Source organism: Barbatula barbatula (assembly GCF_947034865.1).
Source record: "Barbatula barbatula genome assembly, chromosome: 25".
In the NCBI taxonomy this organism is placed as follows: domain Eukaryota; kingdom Metazoa; phylum Chordata; class Actinopteri; order Cypriniformes; family Nemacheilidae; genus Barbatula; species Barbatula barbatula.
In genome coordinates this window covers 16,962,191-16,980,444 of record NC_136788.1, presented here as the reverse complement: position 1 = coordinate 16,980,444, position 18,254 = coordinate 16,962,191, and the positions used below count along the sequence as shown (strand labels likewise).

The 18,254-nt window shown below is 40.0% G+C and overlaps 4 protein-coding genes across 5 annotated transcripts in view; all 4 read right to left on the bottom strand.

The window, feature by feature from the left end:
• The window catches only part of LOC306890501 (DENN domain-containing protein 2A), a 21,984-nt gene extending 16,107 nt beyond the window's left edge, over positions 1–5,877 (bottom strand). Inside the window, 1 exon segment of the mRNA XM_079450288.1 lies at positions 5,600–5,877. The gene's annotated coding sequence lies outside the window, so the exon portion shown is untranslated.
• A 3,670-nt stretch (positions 5,878–9,547) lies between these two features.
• Positions 9,548–11,549, bottom strand: LOC306890674 (tubulin alpha-1B chain-like; the record flags this gene model as incomplete). Of its 2 annotated transcripts, XM_079450568.1 has the most annotated exons (4): positions 9,548–10,829; positions 10,897–11,045; positions 11,117–11,336; positions 11,425–11,549. In XM_079450568.1, the coding sequence occupies 4 exons, from the start codon at positions 11,425–11,427 to the stop codon at positions 9,852–9,854; spliced, it is 1,350 nt and encodes a 449-aa protein (XP_079306694.1). In that variant the 3' UTR covers positions 9,548–9,851. The 2 variants fall into 2 exon arrangements, with proteins under 2 accessions (XP_079306694.1, XP_079306693.1); XM_079450567.1 differs by lacking the exon at positions 11,425–11,549 and having other exon boundaries at positions 9,799–10,829; positions 11,117–11,342.
• A 1,358-nt stretch (positions 11,550–12,907) lies between these two features.
• LOC306890700 (small ribosomal subunit protein eS17) lies at positions 12,908–15,103 on the bottom strand. The gene is made up of 5 exons (XM_079450615.1): positions 15,057–15,103; positions 14,422–14,573; positions 14,176–14,281; positions 13,303–13,368; positions 12,908–13,026 (listed from the first exon to the last, which is right to left on the bottom strand). The coding sequence occupies exons 1-5, from the start codon at positions 15,057–15,059 to the stop codon at positions 12,949–12,951; spliced, it is 405 nt and encodes a 134-aa protein (XP_079306741.1). The 5' UTR covers positions 15,060–15,103; the 3' UTR covers positions 12,908–12,948.
• A 1,532-nt stretch (positions 15,104–16,635) lies between these two features.
• Positions 16,636–17,999, bottom strand: pclaf (PCNA clamp associated factor). Its single transcript, XM_079450775.1, has 4 exons — positions 17,885–17,999; positions 17,168–17,254; positions 16,907–17,087; positions 16,636–16,785 (listed from the first exon to the last, which is right to left on the bottom strand). The coding sequence occupies exons 1-4, from the start codon at positions 17,928–17,930 to the stop codon at positions 16,749–16,751; spliced, it is 351 nt and encodes a 116-aa protein (XP_079306901.1). The 5' UTR covers positions 17,931–17,999; the 3' UTR covers positions 16,636–16,748.
• Positions 18,000–18,254: the final 255 nt, after the last annotated feature.

The following is an 18,254-nucleotide window of genomic DNA, read 5'->3' as shown; positions in this document are numbered from 1 at the left end:
TTGAAACTTTAGTCCTCGGAAAGCCAGAGAGAGAAAACAAGGACAACAAATCGTTTTTTTCTTGTTTACAATAGTGTTAGGGCGACATTGTGTAGATTCAGTCACAGAGGGAGATGACCGGATGTGAAAGACTGAACAATAACCTCAGTGGTCTCATACGTGTCTCTCCTCTTGACCTTCACGGGAAATCTTGACTACGTCTCAAAGATCGAAACAGACTTGGAAAGACACCAAAACTCAAAAATTACAACATGAACTCGAGCATCGAATGAGCCCAATTTCGTCTGGAATCTTTATCTTGATCATTGAAATTGTTTGTATCTTGGCAAATCGTCTGAAACATTGTCATCTGACTCTATAAGACCCAAAAACCAGATCAAGAGACCATCTGAGAAGCACAATATAAATTTCATCTCCATTTAATCTAAAGAAAAATGAAAGGAAAACATTAAAGGTAACGATTTATCCTCATAAAGTAATAAATGACGGAAGAGAACATTTGATTGTGATCTAAACTACAAAACCAACGTATTAATTTAATCAGATTACTAACGTTACTGAAGATCCTGAAAACTCTACAATGTGGATTTCAAGAGTGAGCTGTAGTTAAAACGAGAGAGAGAAGATGAGAAGAGAGAAAGAAGAGTGTCTGTCGCTCTATCGTTGACTCCGGAAGAGGACTTTCCCAAGCTCTCGCCACGCTGCGCTCCGATGGGAATAGTGCAGAGAATTGTAGGAATCTGTCTGCGCTGAGGCTCGCGGGGCCGGTGGGAATGATGGGGCAGAAGCGTGAGGGAAAACAGGAAGTGTAACTAGAGATCTGGCATTGAGTCAGACCCAAGAGTGGAGAAACCAAAAGTCAACAAGCTTGAGGACCAGATGATACACCATCATCATTATCCACGCTCTTAAAAAACAGGTTCTGTGATGTCATCTTTTGGTTCCAAAAAGAACCTTTAACATCTGAATTATAACAAACTAAAGGTAGAAAAAGGTGCTTCTATAAAGAACCTTTGACTGAATGGTTCATTGTGGAACCAAACATTGTTCTTCGATATGGCATCGGTCCGAAGAACCTTTTAAGCACCTTTGTTTTTAAGAGTGCACATCACACAAGCTCCAGAAAAAGGGTTTTCACCAAACAACTTGTCCACGCTTAACTTTACTACTTTGTATCCTCCGGAGATTTGACAGATCTGTAAGACAATGAAATGCTATAATAAAAAACCTCCATCTTGCTTAGAGAAAGTGTTAAGGGTTACAAGAAACAGAACAAAAACAGAAGCCAAACGACTCCCATTAAAAGAAAAACCATTGGAAATTCTGTGGTTTTCTCTTCATGAAATGAGAGAAATACACGAACTCCAAAAGCTACGGGAAACAAGGAAGCAATATGTTCCTTTGCAAACACGAGGTTGAATGCATTACGGCACAGATAATTCCATGGTTTTCTGGCAGAATCGTCCCCGGGATGGAAAATCACATTTCGCACATTTCATCAAGTTGGTCCAAACCGCTACTGCCAGTTTTCCTCCAGTCTTGTTAAATGAGGATCATGCAGAAACATCACTGACTGCGCTTTACAAACAAACCGGATCAATCTCCATCAAGTTCATCGCACTCGTTGACACGAATCATGCGAATTGTGAAATGGCCCTCATGGATGGATGACTGATTCCAGCTGTAACTGGTTGCAGATCTGATGCGTGCAAAACAGAGAATGGAGGCCAAAATGGCCGTGCAGATTTGAAGAAGGTAAGGAGGAATTTCAAGCCACCCACGCTAGGAGAATAAGATGAAACATCTCTTGTTCTAGCCTCTGCCTCACCCACATTCCAAATTTCCTTTCTTACTGTCGTCTTGATTCATGTCACATCTTTTCCTGACCGCGTGAGAAGCAAAAACAAGAACTGTTTGACATTCTAGCAACAAAGAGTTTTGTTTGAGGCTATTAAATGAAATAGTAGCCATTGCACATGTTTGCCGATTAATATTCGCTTTCCTGATTAATATTGGCTTTCCTGTATCTCAGTGGTAAGAGCATTGTGTTAACAACGCAAGGTTGTGTGTTGGATCCCAGAGTTTTGCAGATACCTGTGTAGAAATGTATAGGATAATGCAATGTAAGTCACTAAGATAAAAGCGTCTGCCAAATGCCTAAATGTAAATGTAATATTCATGAGATGCAGAACCTACATCGATTGAGATCGTCGTGCGGGCGAAGCTGTCAGCCGCCACATCGCAGAAATACAAACCGCCGTTGCTCGTCGCGCAGCCCTGTCGCAGCTGTTTAGGACTAAACCTCCGATTAACAAGATTTTTTATCGCCTTTTGCAGTGGCGCGTCGTGTTTAGTTAGGACGCGGTGTTACTCTTTTTTTTCTGTAATTAAAATAAAGTTACTTCTGGTGTAATTAAAGTAATACTGTAGGTAATATATGTGTGTGCAATAATAGTGGAATTGACATCAAGATTCAAAGTCTAACTTTAAAATCTGCGCTTTGATGTATAATCCTCACATTTGTAATACTTTGGTCAGTTAATAATATTACTTTATTAAGTTTTATATTATTTATTTGAATGAATTAAAAGAGGCGTTTCATGTCTATCGATTCATCACTTAAAAAAATCGAGGTTGATATTGGATATAGAAAGTAATTAGTAATTAAATACTTTTTTGGAGATATTCAATAGTGTAGATCACTGTACAAATAACTATGTCATTAGTATCTAGTAATTAATTACTTTTTCAGAGTAACTTGCCCAACACTGGAAGAGACGCAAGACTGAACGTGACGTATATTCTAGTTTACAACACACATTTCTACTAAATGACATGTAAATGCTAAATGAACTGTGATTGGTCGCTTGACATGTCAGATGGTCGCCTTCGTTCTGATCTCGACCAGAATAAACGGAAAACCGAGACCGGACTTTAAAATGATGGTCAAAGAGTCTGCCCATAGCTTGTTTGACAAGCATTTCAGCTGTTAAACTCAGAAAACCTTCAGTCTGAGATGGAACAGCACTAGAAACTCCACTGAACCCTGACGGGGACGGGATCAAGACGACAGCTTGCAGGCTGGAGTGTGTTAGCAATGGGGGCTGGAAACACTGAGAGTTAAAGAAGAAGAGGAGGAGGGGGTTAGTCGTCACAGCATCTGTGGTCCGTTCTCTTCCACACAAAGCCGCCGAGCTCACAGAACCCCGAGCCACCCGAATTCCCTCGCATGCCCCACGGGGCGCATTCTGCAGCCGTTGCCGTGGAGACCCGGCCCGAAAACCAGCAGGTGGTTTAAAGTTGTGCCAGTCGTAACGTCAGAGAGACACAGAAGCATGTGGACTGAGAAAAATACATTTACATGTGTATCTCCGGCACAAGAGAGACTGGTCACACACAAACAACACAAAAGTCACACACACTAAATAAGCATGATGTTTTGATCATATTGAGTATTAAAAAAAACATATCAATGAAGTGAGAAGCTTTTCTCTGAGGGAAAATAAGATACGTCAAAAAATCTGTTGAAGTTTTAAAAATTTACACCAAGTAAAGTGACGCAGAACCAAGGTTGTTTAAGTTTACTCAAATTAACACTTTAAAAATGTTTCTGTTCATTGAAATCAATTACAGCATCGGCCAACAATGATTGGAAAAACTGATACTAGATGAAAAATTGACATAAACTGAAATACGTATATTTACAGCACTTCAATTATAACAATAAACAAAACTAAAAACTAATATACATCTAAAATAAACATGACCCCTTAATCTTAAATAGTAACATGAAAAAAATGACAAAACATTACAAAATAACAAACATACAAATATTTAAATTAAAAAAAGCATTAAACAAAATAACTGACTAAAACTAACATAAAACTCTAAAAACATAAGCAAATTAAAAATACTACTAAAATGAAATAAGACAAAACTAAAATAACAACCATTCCGAAGCCCTTAGCAACCCATTGACTTGTGTCTTTCTGTGTCCGCTCATCCTCTAAACTCGTGACTGTTTGTTCCAGTTATTTAGAGTAAAGCCATTAGTCACAGAGCAACATAAACAACAATATCAAACAGGCTTTTACCCAGAAACCCTTGCTACACACACACTGTTCAGAGCATCCAGGACCACACAGACTATAAAGCCACAGAACCAGTTAATGGTTTAAATCACCTGTAATACTGCTCCTGTGTCTGCTTTCATTCTCCAAACTTAACAAGAAAACTAACCCGGCTGTTTGATGTGTCATATTGGGAAAACCAGTGGGATTTTTGTCCCTTGTTGCGAAAGCCAAAACAAAAACAGTCAGAAATATACAGTGAGCCAAAGAGTGAGTCACGGTATTAGCCATCAGAAACAGCAATCTCCCGCTCACAGTTCTAAGAATATGTTCTCTTCTGGGAATGAAATAAAACTAAAGTCATTTCGTTCTTCTTCAGAACACAACACAAGATATTTTGAAGAATGTTGATAATCAAACAACACTGAACTTCCATTGTATGAACTAGGGATGCATCGATATGTACACTTTGGCCGATACCGATACTTCGTTAACATTGGAAGCCGATAACCGATATATTGGCCGGTATACGGTATCTAAAGACTGAATCCCTAAGACTGAAACAAATGGCAAAAAGTGGAAAACTGGGTTTATATGAAAACATTCACTGCAGAAAACAAGGTAACCGTCAGTTCCATTCTTTCCCATTAAAAGTACCAAGATTACTTTAAGATTCTTTAACCTTTAAACTTTTCAAGTATATTTTTATTTAATAAACTAATGATAGATGTTCTTTCAGAGCAACCCAGAAAAATGTTCTTTATAGCCACGAGTCTTACAGATCTCAAGACAGAAAGCATTCAGATTCAAACAATAAGCTTTTGTTCCTATAATTCACACATTCATAAATACTGTATCTACATCAACAATGCTTTGCTAATATCAGATCACGACAGAAAGACAGAACTGTACTGGATTTGAACTGCGAGCAGCGTGAAGTTCAAGAAGATTATCCAGAGGAAATCTTTTATGATTTATATCAACATAAATTGTATAATCGGCAAAAAACATAACAAATGACCATTTATCGTCCGATATCCATGATGGACGATAATTTATCGTGCATTCCCTAGCACGAACACAAAACCACCTAAACATCTCAAAATATCTTCTATATGTTTTGATGACTTGATGATGACAGAATGTTTGTTTATATGGGGTTTTTATTTTATAGACACATGTGAATCTTGATCAAAGTTGTTGTTATTAATCTCTCAGTTCAGATGTTTAAAGAAGCAAAGCTAAAATCACGTGGTGCACTTATTCATTCACAGTTCACGCACATCTATCTTCTTATCAACACACATTCCTCACAACTTCTCAACTTCTGTGAACAAGTACCCAGAACAAACTACACCCGGTTCTGAGACGCAAATGATCTCCCTGTGCAAGACCGCTAGAAGAAAACATGATGCTTTTGACTCTTTCCAAGAACACACTTACTTAAAGTGTGAAACAAATGAGACAACTCCTAAAAAGAAACTTTGTCATTTAGTTGATGTGTAAAGTGAACACACACACACACACACCTCGCTCTGTTGCTGGAGCTCTGCAGAACTGCGCTGGTTTCTCATTTTGTGAAATCCGAGCTCAAGAAAGACAGCATCTACTCTCATGATCCGAGCGGTTATCCCTCATTCACCCTTTTCCTCTTTTCCTCCTCACAAACACTCCTTTGGCAACTAAATCCTGATTTTCCTGCGAGCCGGTCGTCGTTCATTCCACAAACGGTTGGTGAGCTCGGGAACGGTCGCTCGGTCAGACTGAGATCCAGCTGCAGGGAACTTTATCTTTCTCCAGTGTTTCTGCCTTCCTGTCCACCCCACCCGCCCCTCATCTTTCCCATCGGAGCCTTTCTCCACCTCCAAACCCCCCACCGCTGAACTAATCTGCAGCTGGCCGAGTGATTGGATGCCTGGTTGCCGTGGAGACGGGGTGTCTGTCCTGGTTTAAAGGCCAAAAAGAGCCCAAAAGATTCCGCCCATCTGCATGAGGAGCAGATACGGTTTCCTTTAAGACGTATCTGGACGCTTCAAATCTTCCTGTGGGAAAAAAGAAAACACAAAGTGAGATCTCAGATAGCAAAAAACAGATTCAAATAAAATGTTTCCTATCTATGTTTGCTTTTAAAAAGACTTTAAATTCCACACGTGTGAGAATACTTCAAAAGAGATCCTTGCAATGTAATGAAATAAAACTTAACTGAGAAATCTTACAGGGTTACGAAAGAGAAACACGTGAGTGTTCAAAGTTTCCTCCGGTTATGCATTAGATAATGGAATAGACGAAGCAAAAAGACAATGAAAACATTCTTCTGTGGGAGAAATAAAAATCGCTACACATAAGAAAAGTGTTAACTTGAAAATAAACAGGAAAGGGATGTTTTAGGATATGTAATGTAATGATTTTGACAAATTGGAGCACAGTTGTAAAGTATTCTGAAAGTTGAAACTATTCTCTTTAAAGGGATAGTTCACCCGAAAAAGAAAATTCTGTCGCAAACGCCTAGGGCCCCGCTAGCTTGGGGGCCCCCTAGTGGCAACAAGCGGTTAAATCATATGATGCTTTTGACGCCTGATCGGCCTGAATTAGTTAAACCCACCTTATAACAGACAGGTTTGACTCGGTTGAAAAAACTTCTAATTCAGCTAAGAGGTGGGTTACCCACACTTTGACGCTCAGCCAGTTTATTTACAGGAACTGCTTGATTTGTGTTCATGCTATTTAGTTACAATTATTGATATCTCAAATTTGATTACATTTCAAAGAATCAAAATTTGCCTAAAAATGTTTGGCATAGTGGTGTCGCCCCTGGCATATAAACACAATCGTGAAGCGCACAAATCAAATATTTGATTCCATAACAAAGGTGGTTTACTTCTATACCAAACTGTTAACAATTTTATGTGCGGTTCAAAGTCAAATAAATCCAGGTTATATATATATATATAACATAATTCCATATATACCTACTCGATATTACTTTTGTGCAATTCAAAGAACATCTTATGGATGTGGGGAGGCCTAAGGTCTTGACCCCCCCAAGATGATGTCATACCTGCATAAATTATTTTGCTCAGATGAACAGAGAAAGATATTTGGAAGAATGTTAGCGATTTTGTTTGGGTTCCGAAATACTTGTAAATGTTCAACAGAACTAAAATATACATTAAAAAAGTCCTACTACGGTAGTGGATGATGTCACAGAACTGAACATTCTTACAAATAACTTTGCGTTTAACAGAATTAAGAAATGTAAACTGGTTTGAAACATGTAAACGATGACAGGGTTTTCATTTTGGAGTGAACTGTCCCTTTAAGTCTCCTTCGTTCTTTAGAAAAACATCTAAAGCAAAACCCAGAAACCAAAACACTGAACAACCTGTGATGTATTTTAAGAACTTTTGTTCAACCTCCAAGAAAGAAGTCCAAACAACAAAACATGGTTCCAGATAAGAAGGTGAAACAAGCAACCGTAGAAGAACTTCAGTTTTGAGCTTTGAGATTGAGTTACACACAGATTTAACTGGAGAAACTTCATGTGATCAATGTGTTTTATTGACGTTTTATTTGTTTGTGCTACAAAGCTTAAAGCAAAGGGAATATCTCCACCTTCTGGCCAAACTTCGTCCACATTTGTTTTGTGGGCTGTCACCACATCGGATTTTCACTATATGTGATGTTACCTGCTGTGCCGAGGAATCCTGGAAACTTTCAGTAGCCGGATTTCTTTTACCTGTCAAAATGCGTTAATTGAAATAGCGCATTGAAAAGACGCTCAATGGAAACACGTATATTTCGCAAGACGACTTCCACGTATCGCAAAAACGTTTTCACGCTCACCTGAGGTGTTTTCTCTGGCAATAATATAAATGCTAATTTCGCAAAAACTACAATGGAAACACTTTTTGTCGTATTTACATGTCACGTGACGAATAAAAAAGTAGCGCTATGTTTTAGCGAACATTTGTAAAGATATGATGCTAGGAATTCACATGAAGTAATATCTTATATGGGCCCAGAAAAACGGAGTGAATGCAGTATATGGACATTTATTAGGAACAGTGAGGTAATATATACGGAAATGTAGACATTTCACATCACAGTAGATGGAACTATGTACTTAAGTTGGTTTCCAACCGCATAAAACGTACAAAGATGCTAGAATGACTTAATGTGAGAAGAATCGGAATAGCCTACACTTTAATCTCAAAATATCCTTTAATGGAAACGCGGTGATGACGCGATTATTTTAATCGGCATTTAGAAAACATCGCTTAACTTTTGCGCAAATCTGGAATGGAAACTTGGCTAGTGAAGCGCGTTTGAGGCTTTTTTTAAAGCTTAATTAACAACAACAAAAACATGAGACAGATACAAACATTTATAAAAATAATCATAAAACACTATACACAGTGGTATTCAGATTATCAACATCGTATACATATAAAAAATATTTAAAAAAATGAAATTCAAGACTTGACAATAGCTCAAAGTTGTTTAAGCTTTAGTGTTTCTTGCCCTTCAAGGTCTTAATTTTGGTTCAGTAAGCGGTTCGAATCTTGCCGCTAAACCAAGTGTACACTTGTAGAATGTTAAATAATAAAATCCAGTTATTTGTAAATGATGAACGTGTGAAACTCACTTAAGAGCTATCAGGTGCGTTCGTTCGCTACGCAGACCGATTAGCCTGTGACGTCATTGTAGCAAGTTCTCGCGATTCCTTGATGTCACACGGCCATTTGAAAACCCACATAGCATAACAACTCTTAAAACGAACTTATTAGGCCTATATTAAGGTTTGCTTACCTCCATGGTCACCTAACGTTACTCTACTCAAGTGTGAGAGCCAGCGCAATGCTCAACGCAGATTTTACTACAATATATCTAGAAGAATGACAGTCACAGGAAAAAGTAAGAGTACTAGTTAAATAATCAGACCAAAAATTTGCAATCGTAATGCCATCCTGTAGCCATTTCAGTGTGAAACACAAAATAACATTAAAAACATTTATGCATTTGGCATACACGGTTATCCAAAGTGATTTACATTGCATTATCTTATACATTTATACACAGGGATCTGCAATCCCCTGGGATCCACACAACCTTGCGTTGTTAACAATGCTCTTACCACTGAGATACAGGAAAACTGTCTATATTGTGTAGGCCCCATATAATGTAGGACTACACAATATAGCTTTGACAAAACTTTATAGCATACTTGGTTACCTTTCAGACCATATTTATGAATGTGAACCTTATATATAGAGAGACTTAAATATAAACGACTTAAACTCTTTTAGCCATAGAAAGAGATCTTCGTGCATGTTCATTTTCAGTCATGTCAAGTGTAGTCAAATATTGTGCCCAGTTTCAAGCAAATAAAAATGAGCAACTAACTTTTTCCAATAGGCCTACTGACTTCCTGGATTCGAGCATCAGACATTTAACCGAATGGTTATGGCAATTGCATTGGTTTCAATGGAAAATCTTTAATATCCAATGGGAACAAACAAAAACCTACTGGACCAAGAGCCAAAAATCACTACACAAGAGAACCTGACGGTTTAGAATGAAAGCCATTAGAAGTTGCAAAAAATCCATTTGAACCCCATATATTTAGCAAACCACCCTGCAGCCCCCAGTTAGAATCCTGGGTCAAGTCGGTTGAAAGAAATGTGGGACACCAAAGTGTCCATTATGTAAAGAAACACAAAAGATCAATAGCTTCTACATGAATTCGATTTATTAAGGCACCAGAGCGTTTCACAATGAACTTTAATACTCTTCTTCGTCCTCGCCACCATCTTCAGCAGAATCAGCACCAACCTCCTCATAATCCTTCTCCAGTGCAGCCATGTCCTCCCGTGCCTCAGAGAACTCTCCTTCCTCCATACCTTCACCCACATACCAGTGAACGAAAGCCCTTTTGGCGTACATCAGGTCAAACTTGTGGTCCAGACGGCTCCACGCTTCAGCGATGGCTGTTGTGTTGCTCAGCATGCAAACAGCTCTCTGTACCTTGGCCAGATCTCCTCCAGGGACTACAGTGGGCGGCTGGTAATTGATGCCGACCTTGAACCCTGTGGGACACCAGTCTACAAACTGGATGGAGCGGCGAGTCTTGATGTTGGCGATGGCAGCATTAACGTCTTTCGGAACGACATCACCGCGGTAAAGCAAACAGCAGGCCATGTATTTGCCCCGGCGAGGGTCGCACTTCACCATCTGGTTGGCAGGCTCAAAGCAGGCGTTGGTGATCTCAGGCACAGAGAGCTGCTCGTGGTACGCCTTCTCCGCAGAGATGATGGGGGCGTAGGTGACCAGCGGGAAATGAATGCGGGGATAAGGGACCAGGTTGGTCTGGAACTCTGTGAGGTCCACGTTGAGGGCGCCATCGAACCTCAGGGATGCTGTAATGGAGGATACGATCTGAGCGACAAGCCGGTTCAGGTTGCTGTAAGAGGGACGGTCGATATCCAGGTTTCGCTTGCAGATGTCAAAGATGGCTTCGTTGTCCACCATGAAGGAGCAGTCGGAGTGCTCGAGGGTGGTGTGCGTGGTCAGGATGGAGTTGTAGGGCTCCACCACAGCCGTGCTGACCTGCGGGGCAGGGTACACTGAGAACTCCAACTTGGACTTCTTACCGTAATCTACAGACAGCCTCTCCATCAGCAGAGATGTGAAGCCGGAGCCTGTTCCTCCACCAAAACTGTGGAAGATCAGAAATCCCTGCAGACCTGTGCACTGATCCGCCTAAAAAAAAAGACATACTCAACATGGTGAGGAACTCTGAAAGAGTTTTAGGCAATTAATCACTCACCATTTTCCGCATGCGGTCAAGCACAGGGTCGATAATCTCTTTGCCGATGGTGTAGTGACCACGGGCATAATTATTAGCAGCGTCCTCCTTACCCGTGATAAGCTGCTCAGGGTGGTAAAGGCTTCGGTAATGTCCATTACGGATCTCATCTACAAATAAACATGCAAACTAATGAAAATCCAACTCAAGCAGGCAAAAGGAAAGCGAGAAACAGCCTTACCCACAACCGTTGGCTCAAGATCAACAAAAACAGCTCGAGGAACATACTTCCCAGCACCGGTCTCACTGAAGAAAGTGCCGAAAGAAGAATCTACCATCGAGGAGCTCTCACCAGTGACCGTTCCATCCGGATTGATGCCGTGTTCCAAACAGTACAACTCCCAGCAGGAGTTTCCGATCTGGACACCGGCTTGACCGATGTGTACAGAGATACACTCCCTCTGCATTGAAAGAGAAACACAACCACTCGGATCAAGGTGTAGGAGGTATATTATAGTCTCCATAAATTTAACGAAGAAGCCATCTCACCATTGTGCTCAAGTGTCCAGATTAACAAACAAAACTTGAGCCTTTACACCCTGAAATGACATGCAACTCATGATCAACCGACCAACAACCTTATGCAAGTGCTTACGTTATCTTACCTTGAGCACAAATGACATACACTCAGGTGACCTTCATTTATATTCATCGGCAGGGTGTGGCTTTCAGTCATCATAATGAGATAATGACCATCATCATTATATTGATCAGGGCCCATATTCACAAAACATTTGATCTTAACACTAAGAGCTCTCCTAAACAGCAGTTAAGATCTTAAAATAAAAATTCAGTCATATTCAAATTAACCTAATAAAATATACACTTAATTGCTAATTCAACAAGTGAAGAGTTTATTTACAAAAACAGATTTTATTGTGCTTTCCAATTACCTTCAATCAAACAGTTTGTTTGTATTATTTTTTATTAAGTAACAATAACTTTAAAAAGTACAGCTAACAAATACAATAAACACATGATACCACAATACAGAACATGGTTTTTGAATTATAAAAAACAAGTTAGCGTTTGGAAGTAAACTAAATGTTTAAATATTTCAGCCTTAAGATGTTTTGTAAATACAGGGCCGAGATGTACTGTTTAAAGCACACTTGAGTTAAAGTCATCTTTAGTGAGATTAAAACTTGTGAATCTGGACAATAAATTAACAGGATTAATATATTACGACGCTTTTTCTTTGACTTTGTGATGAGATTAAGCACACATTCTCCATGTAGTTTTCTAATACAGACGACCCAATTTTATGAAATAGATATTTCATTAAATTCTGTGTATTTAAACAACAGCAAAACAAGCGATGTCCCAACATTGTGTATTTAATGTTTTTAATTAATTAAAAAGTACAAGACAGAAAATTGAGATCACATGTTTTGAGAGTTTAAACCAGGACTACGCCCAGTTCAATTAAAATGGGTCGCTTCTAAAAAGATAAAACATTACTGCTGTGCATCTTGAGCCAAAACAATGGCACCGATCGATTTCAAAATATGTCAGGGCAAGTTATTTTGAGGTGAGACAGTCGAAGGAAGATATTTGGAAGAATGTCTGTAACCTAACCGATCACTTCCCCCATTAACTGCTCTAGTAGGGAATAAATACTACGATAGTAAATGGGGGGGATGAGATCTGTTGGTAAATGACATTCCTCCAAATATCTTCTCGCTTGTTCAACAAAGAAATGTATACAGGTTTGAAATCATCTAAGGTGGAGTAAATGGCAGAATTTTCATTTTTGGGGAAACTGCCCCTTTAAGGTTCAAGATAGATGGTCACTCTGCTGTTAAAAGAAAACTGTACTGAAAAAATTAAACATAAACATGACCATTTTAAGTGACATATCTCAGCTAAATCTGAGAAATCATACATGTTAAATGCTCAGGTGTGGAGTTTATAGACATGTCATAATACTGAAAGACACACATTGTTCAGAAAAAAAAGACTTGACAACTGCTTGTTTTTCTCCCAGTTTTATTAAGAGATATATTACAATGTTCAGACACCACGTGGGGTCTTGAAGTTCATGCCGACAGGAGGTTGAGTCACCTGAAGGTTGGCCAGGTTGCCAAAATCCTAACAAAAACAAAGGTCATGAGTTAAAACTTTAACCAATCCATAGTGCAGCGGCAAAAAGAGAAACAATATTTTCATGAACTTCATGACCAGATATAATTTATAGGCATTATTGTGAATATTGTGTGAAAGAAGTAGGGTTTGTCAGGAACGGAGATTCCAGCAAACACGGGAAAGACTTTCAGCTTTCTCTTCCTGTACTATCAATGACCTGGAGACCAGTCACACCATAGTCACTTTCGAAACAGGACGATGAAGAAACAACTTCATTCTTACCAGAAGCTTGAGCATTTCCTTGGTGTCTGTGTCCACCTCGATAATTTCCTGATCCAGAGCAGAAACCTGCACATCAACATAAACACATCAGAAACAATTTTCACTTGAATCACCCAATCGGTTTGCTGTAAACGGATTCCTCAAAACTGTATTTGACACTGTAAAGTGTGAAATTTGCCTCCGAATCTTTGTTTTGAACATAAACTTGCAGGTTACTTCCTAACTTATCATGCGAGTTAAGTCAAATGACATTTGAATGAAACTGCAACAATTCAACTTCCAAACCATCGCTTCGACCTTACAGGTGTGATTTGAAGGAAATCATGTATTTAGTCCGTGATGTAAAGCACGACATCTGTGCACGTGATGTGTATATGAATAATACCGAAGACAAACCGCTGAAACGGTTCTGAGTGAGGATATCACAATGAATTATCAACAAGCAGCAAAGAAAGGAGAGATATTAAATGACACAAAGTAAATTCTTCCTAACACTGAAGACGACGAACACATGCCTGCTTTGAAATGTTTTTAAATAGACGCCTTCTTAAACATCAAAACCTCAGTCATGCTACTGGTAGTCTCAATATAACATTGTGTGAAAGAAGTAGGGTTTGTCAGGAACGGAGATTCCAGCAAACACGGGAAAGACTTTCAGCTTTCTCTTCCTGTACTATCAATGACCTGGAGACCAATCACACCATAGTCACTTTCGAAACAGGACGACGCTGCCAACAAACACCTGGACGTGACGTCTCATCTCAGATGATCTTCTCACGATCTCTCTCGAGTTATAATCCCAGTTTATCAAACAGGAAGTTCAACAGAACTATTGCCCACGAACAAAAACCCAGAGCACCAAGTGGAGCGCACCTCAGGGACGTAGTTATCTCTGCGTTCTCTCTCCTCCTCCTGCAGTTTGATGGAGATGCCCCTGACCGGACCTCTCTGGATGCGCTTCATCAAATGGGTCACATACCTGCACAAACACAATCACATCACCACACTGTAGAATAAGAGAACACGGGTCAAACTGATGTGGGATAAATGTTTGGACACGAGTGCGACCCGACATCCTCTCACGGTCACGTCTGACGGGTCACCCTGCATCGGACTCACCCAGCGATCTTGTTGCGAAGCTTCTTGCCGGGAATGATGGCGATCTCCTCGCACACACGCTTGTTGGTGTGGAAGTCACTACCCAGCCGGGTGTAGTACTTCTCGATGATCACCCGTGCGGCTTTCTTCACCGTCTTGGTCCTAACTCGTCCCTGCAAAGTGACAACAAATCAACTTGAGGACAGTTTATCCACATTGACCAGAGTACCGATATGTGCTAAAACATCACGTTATGGAGAGACGCAGTGTATCTGTGCTAGTGCATTGTGGGATCTCAGGGGCAGAAACGGATACGTATTTACTCTTTATGTGCCCTGTGTAGGGTCCTGACGTTCCTAGTGTACTAACAAGACCTGATGTCATGATAACGTTAAATCATTCGTTAAGACGCAACTCTGAATCGCTCGTGTAAAATGCAAGAAACAAACGCGTCGCGCGCGAACGTCTGTTATACGTGATCGGACGAGTTTCTTGCCCTTTTATCTCACGCACACGCTCATCTGTCGCGTCATACACACAAACACGCACTGGACACAGACCGTCGGTCACACTCGTGTGTTTATCTGCATGAATCGATGGGTTTGTAAGTAGGATTACAGCGGATTTCAATGAGAGTGAAACGGTCAGATACCCACCATGATGGATCCGGAGAGTGGAAGAGAGCGGCGGAAAAGCGGTACCGGAAGAAGTAGCGTCAGAGAGACGTCACCAGCGCCACTGCGCGCGCTTACTGACACCTAGCGGTGGCGGATTGACACTACAGCGGCTCCAACAACTATTAACAAATACTGGGGAGAAAAGGCAATATTGATTTAAAACATGAAAAGAAATACATGCTTGTAGAAACCGGCTATATTGTGTAATGCTTTTAAACACTGAAAAGAATGTTTTTTGTGCCGAGAACTACCTTTTGGATTGGATTGATTTTAACCATTTTCCATAAAAGTATATGTTGATTAAAAACAGTTACCACAGGGCGGTATCAAAAATGTTTCCTGAAATACAATTGCAAAAAATACAGTTGACCTCTACATCCTTTTTAAAGAAATAAAGGTTGCTGGGTATATACTATGAAGAAGTCAAAAACTTAGTTATGATGAGGCAAAGCCAAACTTTTTATTGCATTTGACATCTATCAGTTCTGAAATCAGGCCAGTCAAATTAGAAAACTCAGAATAAGATCATGTATTATTTATTTTAACACAGAATAAAGGTCAAGTCAGCTTTATTTATATAGCGCAGTTTACAATTTTCATTGTTACAAAGCAGCTGTACAAGAAAACATTGACTATAAGCAACACATACAGTATAAAGTCAAAACACAAGTCAAATATCAGACAGACTATCAATCCGTATATGCAGTAATTAAATAAAACTATTGAATTCTGGGAAGGCTGCTGGCTTGTTCCTTCTGATGAAAGCGTAAGTATGAAAACTCTAGATTTTTAGCCAACAAGCTTGTGAAAGTAACCCTTGTATAATACAAATCAAGTCTGGAGAACAAACAACTAAATTTACTGTTGTTCACAGCAGTTGACATCTGAATGAATACTGAAAGGAGCTTATCCAAAGGGTATATACAGAAGGGAGCTTAATTTTTACCTTACATTAAATATATACTAATTGTATTCCTTAATGCAACAAAGATTGGGAAAGAAGCTCCAGAGAATTAAGTCAATGCTCAGTTTATTATAACGTCATTCCCAGGCAGCCATGGTTCAAACTCTTTATTCTTCAACCATTTGCTCAAAAACGTAGATTTTCTTTTAGTAATATAGCAGACGCTTTTATCCAAAATCACTTACAAAGAGTTCAGAGAGCAATAGCAAACATTTTCTCATTGGTCTACGATGCAATTTAACAACCTGGTGTAACTGGACCTGCAATGATTACATTAGGCCAACTTTCACATATGACCTCTTGTGACAAATATGAAATGATATAAAATGTAATACCTTGGAAAATGGCATTTAAGGGCCTTCATTTTCTCTAAATGTGTCAATCAACTTTTAATACACAATGCCCTATGACCCTGTTCCACAGAATGTCAAATCCCCTTAAAGGCCACGAGTAGAACTTCCATCTTTGGGTGAACGAATTCTTGAAGAGTTCATAAACCTAAAGGACTTCTGTCCGTTATTGACTGTACATTTACAGCCATAGCTGAACTCATCGAACGCTCAAATCATCCACCAGAACATCAAGATCTTACGAAAAAAACATTTTATTAAATGTCTGTACAAAAACACAAGGAAACATACAATTCAAGTATTTACAGATTTACACTAAAATCATGTGAATGAACAAATGAAGTGGAATTCAAGTCGTTAATCATCATCCTCATCGTCAATGATCGGTCTGGACCTGAAACACAAAATCACCACACGAACCATCAGATCAGGTCAAAACAAACCATAGACACATGAACAATCCTTCAGCCGGACCATCACAAACCCTCCAGATGGTGTCATGGACAGATACTCACTTCCTGGGCGCTTTCCCGACCCCGCTGCCTCCGGCCTCCTCGTCATCCTCCTCCTGTGCAGGATGAAGATTCTCCTTTTCTGGTTTCCTGCCGGGACCCCCAAAGAAGTCTCCAATGCCTTTCTGCCAGGTCGGGGTGGGGCGCGGGCACACGGGATTTCCTCCAGCGTACTTACCCTTGGCTTAACAAACAAACACGTGACTTCATGAAACTACACTTCAAGTTACCCATGTGCATCGAGATTGGCTCGCGCGACCTTACCAGGCGTGCCCGTCTGCGCGCCGCTGCTCTCCGCGTTCGTGGATCCGGATGCGCCGAGTGACTTCCGGGGCGCTGAAGCGGCAACAGCTTCAACAAAAACACATGAAAAAACACAAAGAGTTCGGGTTCATATGACGTCAGAAGCGCGCCGCCGGTTCAGTGATACACAGATGACGTGACGCGCTCGGCATGAAGTGGCGCCAATTTGTGCACCTTTATGAGAGGAATAAACAAAACGCATCGTTTCATTTATGTAAACAATACAAAACGCATTTAGCTTGTAAAACACTTATTTCAGCACGTATGGATTAGTTAACGGTTTATTTAAAGTCCAGACATCTTTCAAAACAATGTGGCCTGCTTGAGTTATAACACAATCCGTTTATTTACGCATCATTCGTGAATACATTAAATACGTTATTGTTTATTACAAACGTGTCTTGACTGTAATGTGTCGTCACGAGTAAAAGTTCGTTTTAAAGCGCATCACAATTGGCGGGAGATGAAGTATCAGGTGATGTGAAGAATTGACACGTCTACTAATCCCACACTCAGAAACACGCGATAAATGGGAAATATTAACAGCGATCTGTATATTTACGAACATTTAAACGCGCATAATTTACGTTACGCGCACCAGATTTACACACAAGACTTCCCGAAACTGCCCTTACACACAATGCGCGTTTCTCTCCCTTTCTCTGATATATTTCTTACCTTTCCTGTAGCTGCCGGGAACGCTATCGGCTTTAGTTCTCACCATGTCTGCTGGAGCGTGTGACTTTATCGTCCGACAACACGCCGAAATAAAGAAATCAAGTTCCCGCTTCCCGCCCGCTTTTTAAAAGAGCACCCAAGCTGGGCCACGTCACGTCAAGCAAACCAATGGGTGATCAGAATGCTAGGGCTCGTGACTGTAAGCCACGCCCATCCGCTTTTTAAAGGACAGTCGGGAATATTACCATGGTAACCCCAGTTCAGCTAAATACCGGGGTTACCGCAATAAAACGCTGTTATGTAACAGTACGTACGTTAATACCAACATCACCAGCGTCTAAAATAAGTTGACTTTTTAAATATCATTTAA

What these genes read in the sequence shown, in the direction of transcription:
- LOC306890700 (XM_079450615.1), bottom strand. An exon ending in CTTCGCAACAAGATCGCTGG is followed by an intron (nt 14,282 to 14,421) that starts GTGAGTCCGATG and finishes GTGTTTGTGCAG; the next exon opens with GTATGTGACCCATTTGATGA. An exon ending in AGGAAATGCTCAAGCTTCTG is followed by an intron (nt 13,027 to 13,302) that starts GTAAGAATGAAG and finishes TGTTTTTGTTAG; the next exon opens with GATTTTGGCAACCTGGCCAA.
- pclaf (XM_079450775.1), bottom strand. Translation starts at nt 17,930, where the DNA reads ATGGTGAGAACTAAAGCCGATAGCGTTCCCGGCAGCTACAGGAAAG. An exon ending in CGCGCAGACGGGCACGCCTG is followed by an intron (nt 17,088 to 17,167) that starts GTAAGGTCGCGC and finishes TTGTTTGTTAAG; the next exon opens with CCAAGGGTAAGTACGCTGGA. An exon ending in GTCGGGAAAGCGCCCAGGAA is followed by an intron (nt 16,786 to 16,906) that starts GTGAGTATCTGT and finishes TTTGTGTTTCAG; the next exon opens with GTCCAGACCGATCATTGACG.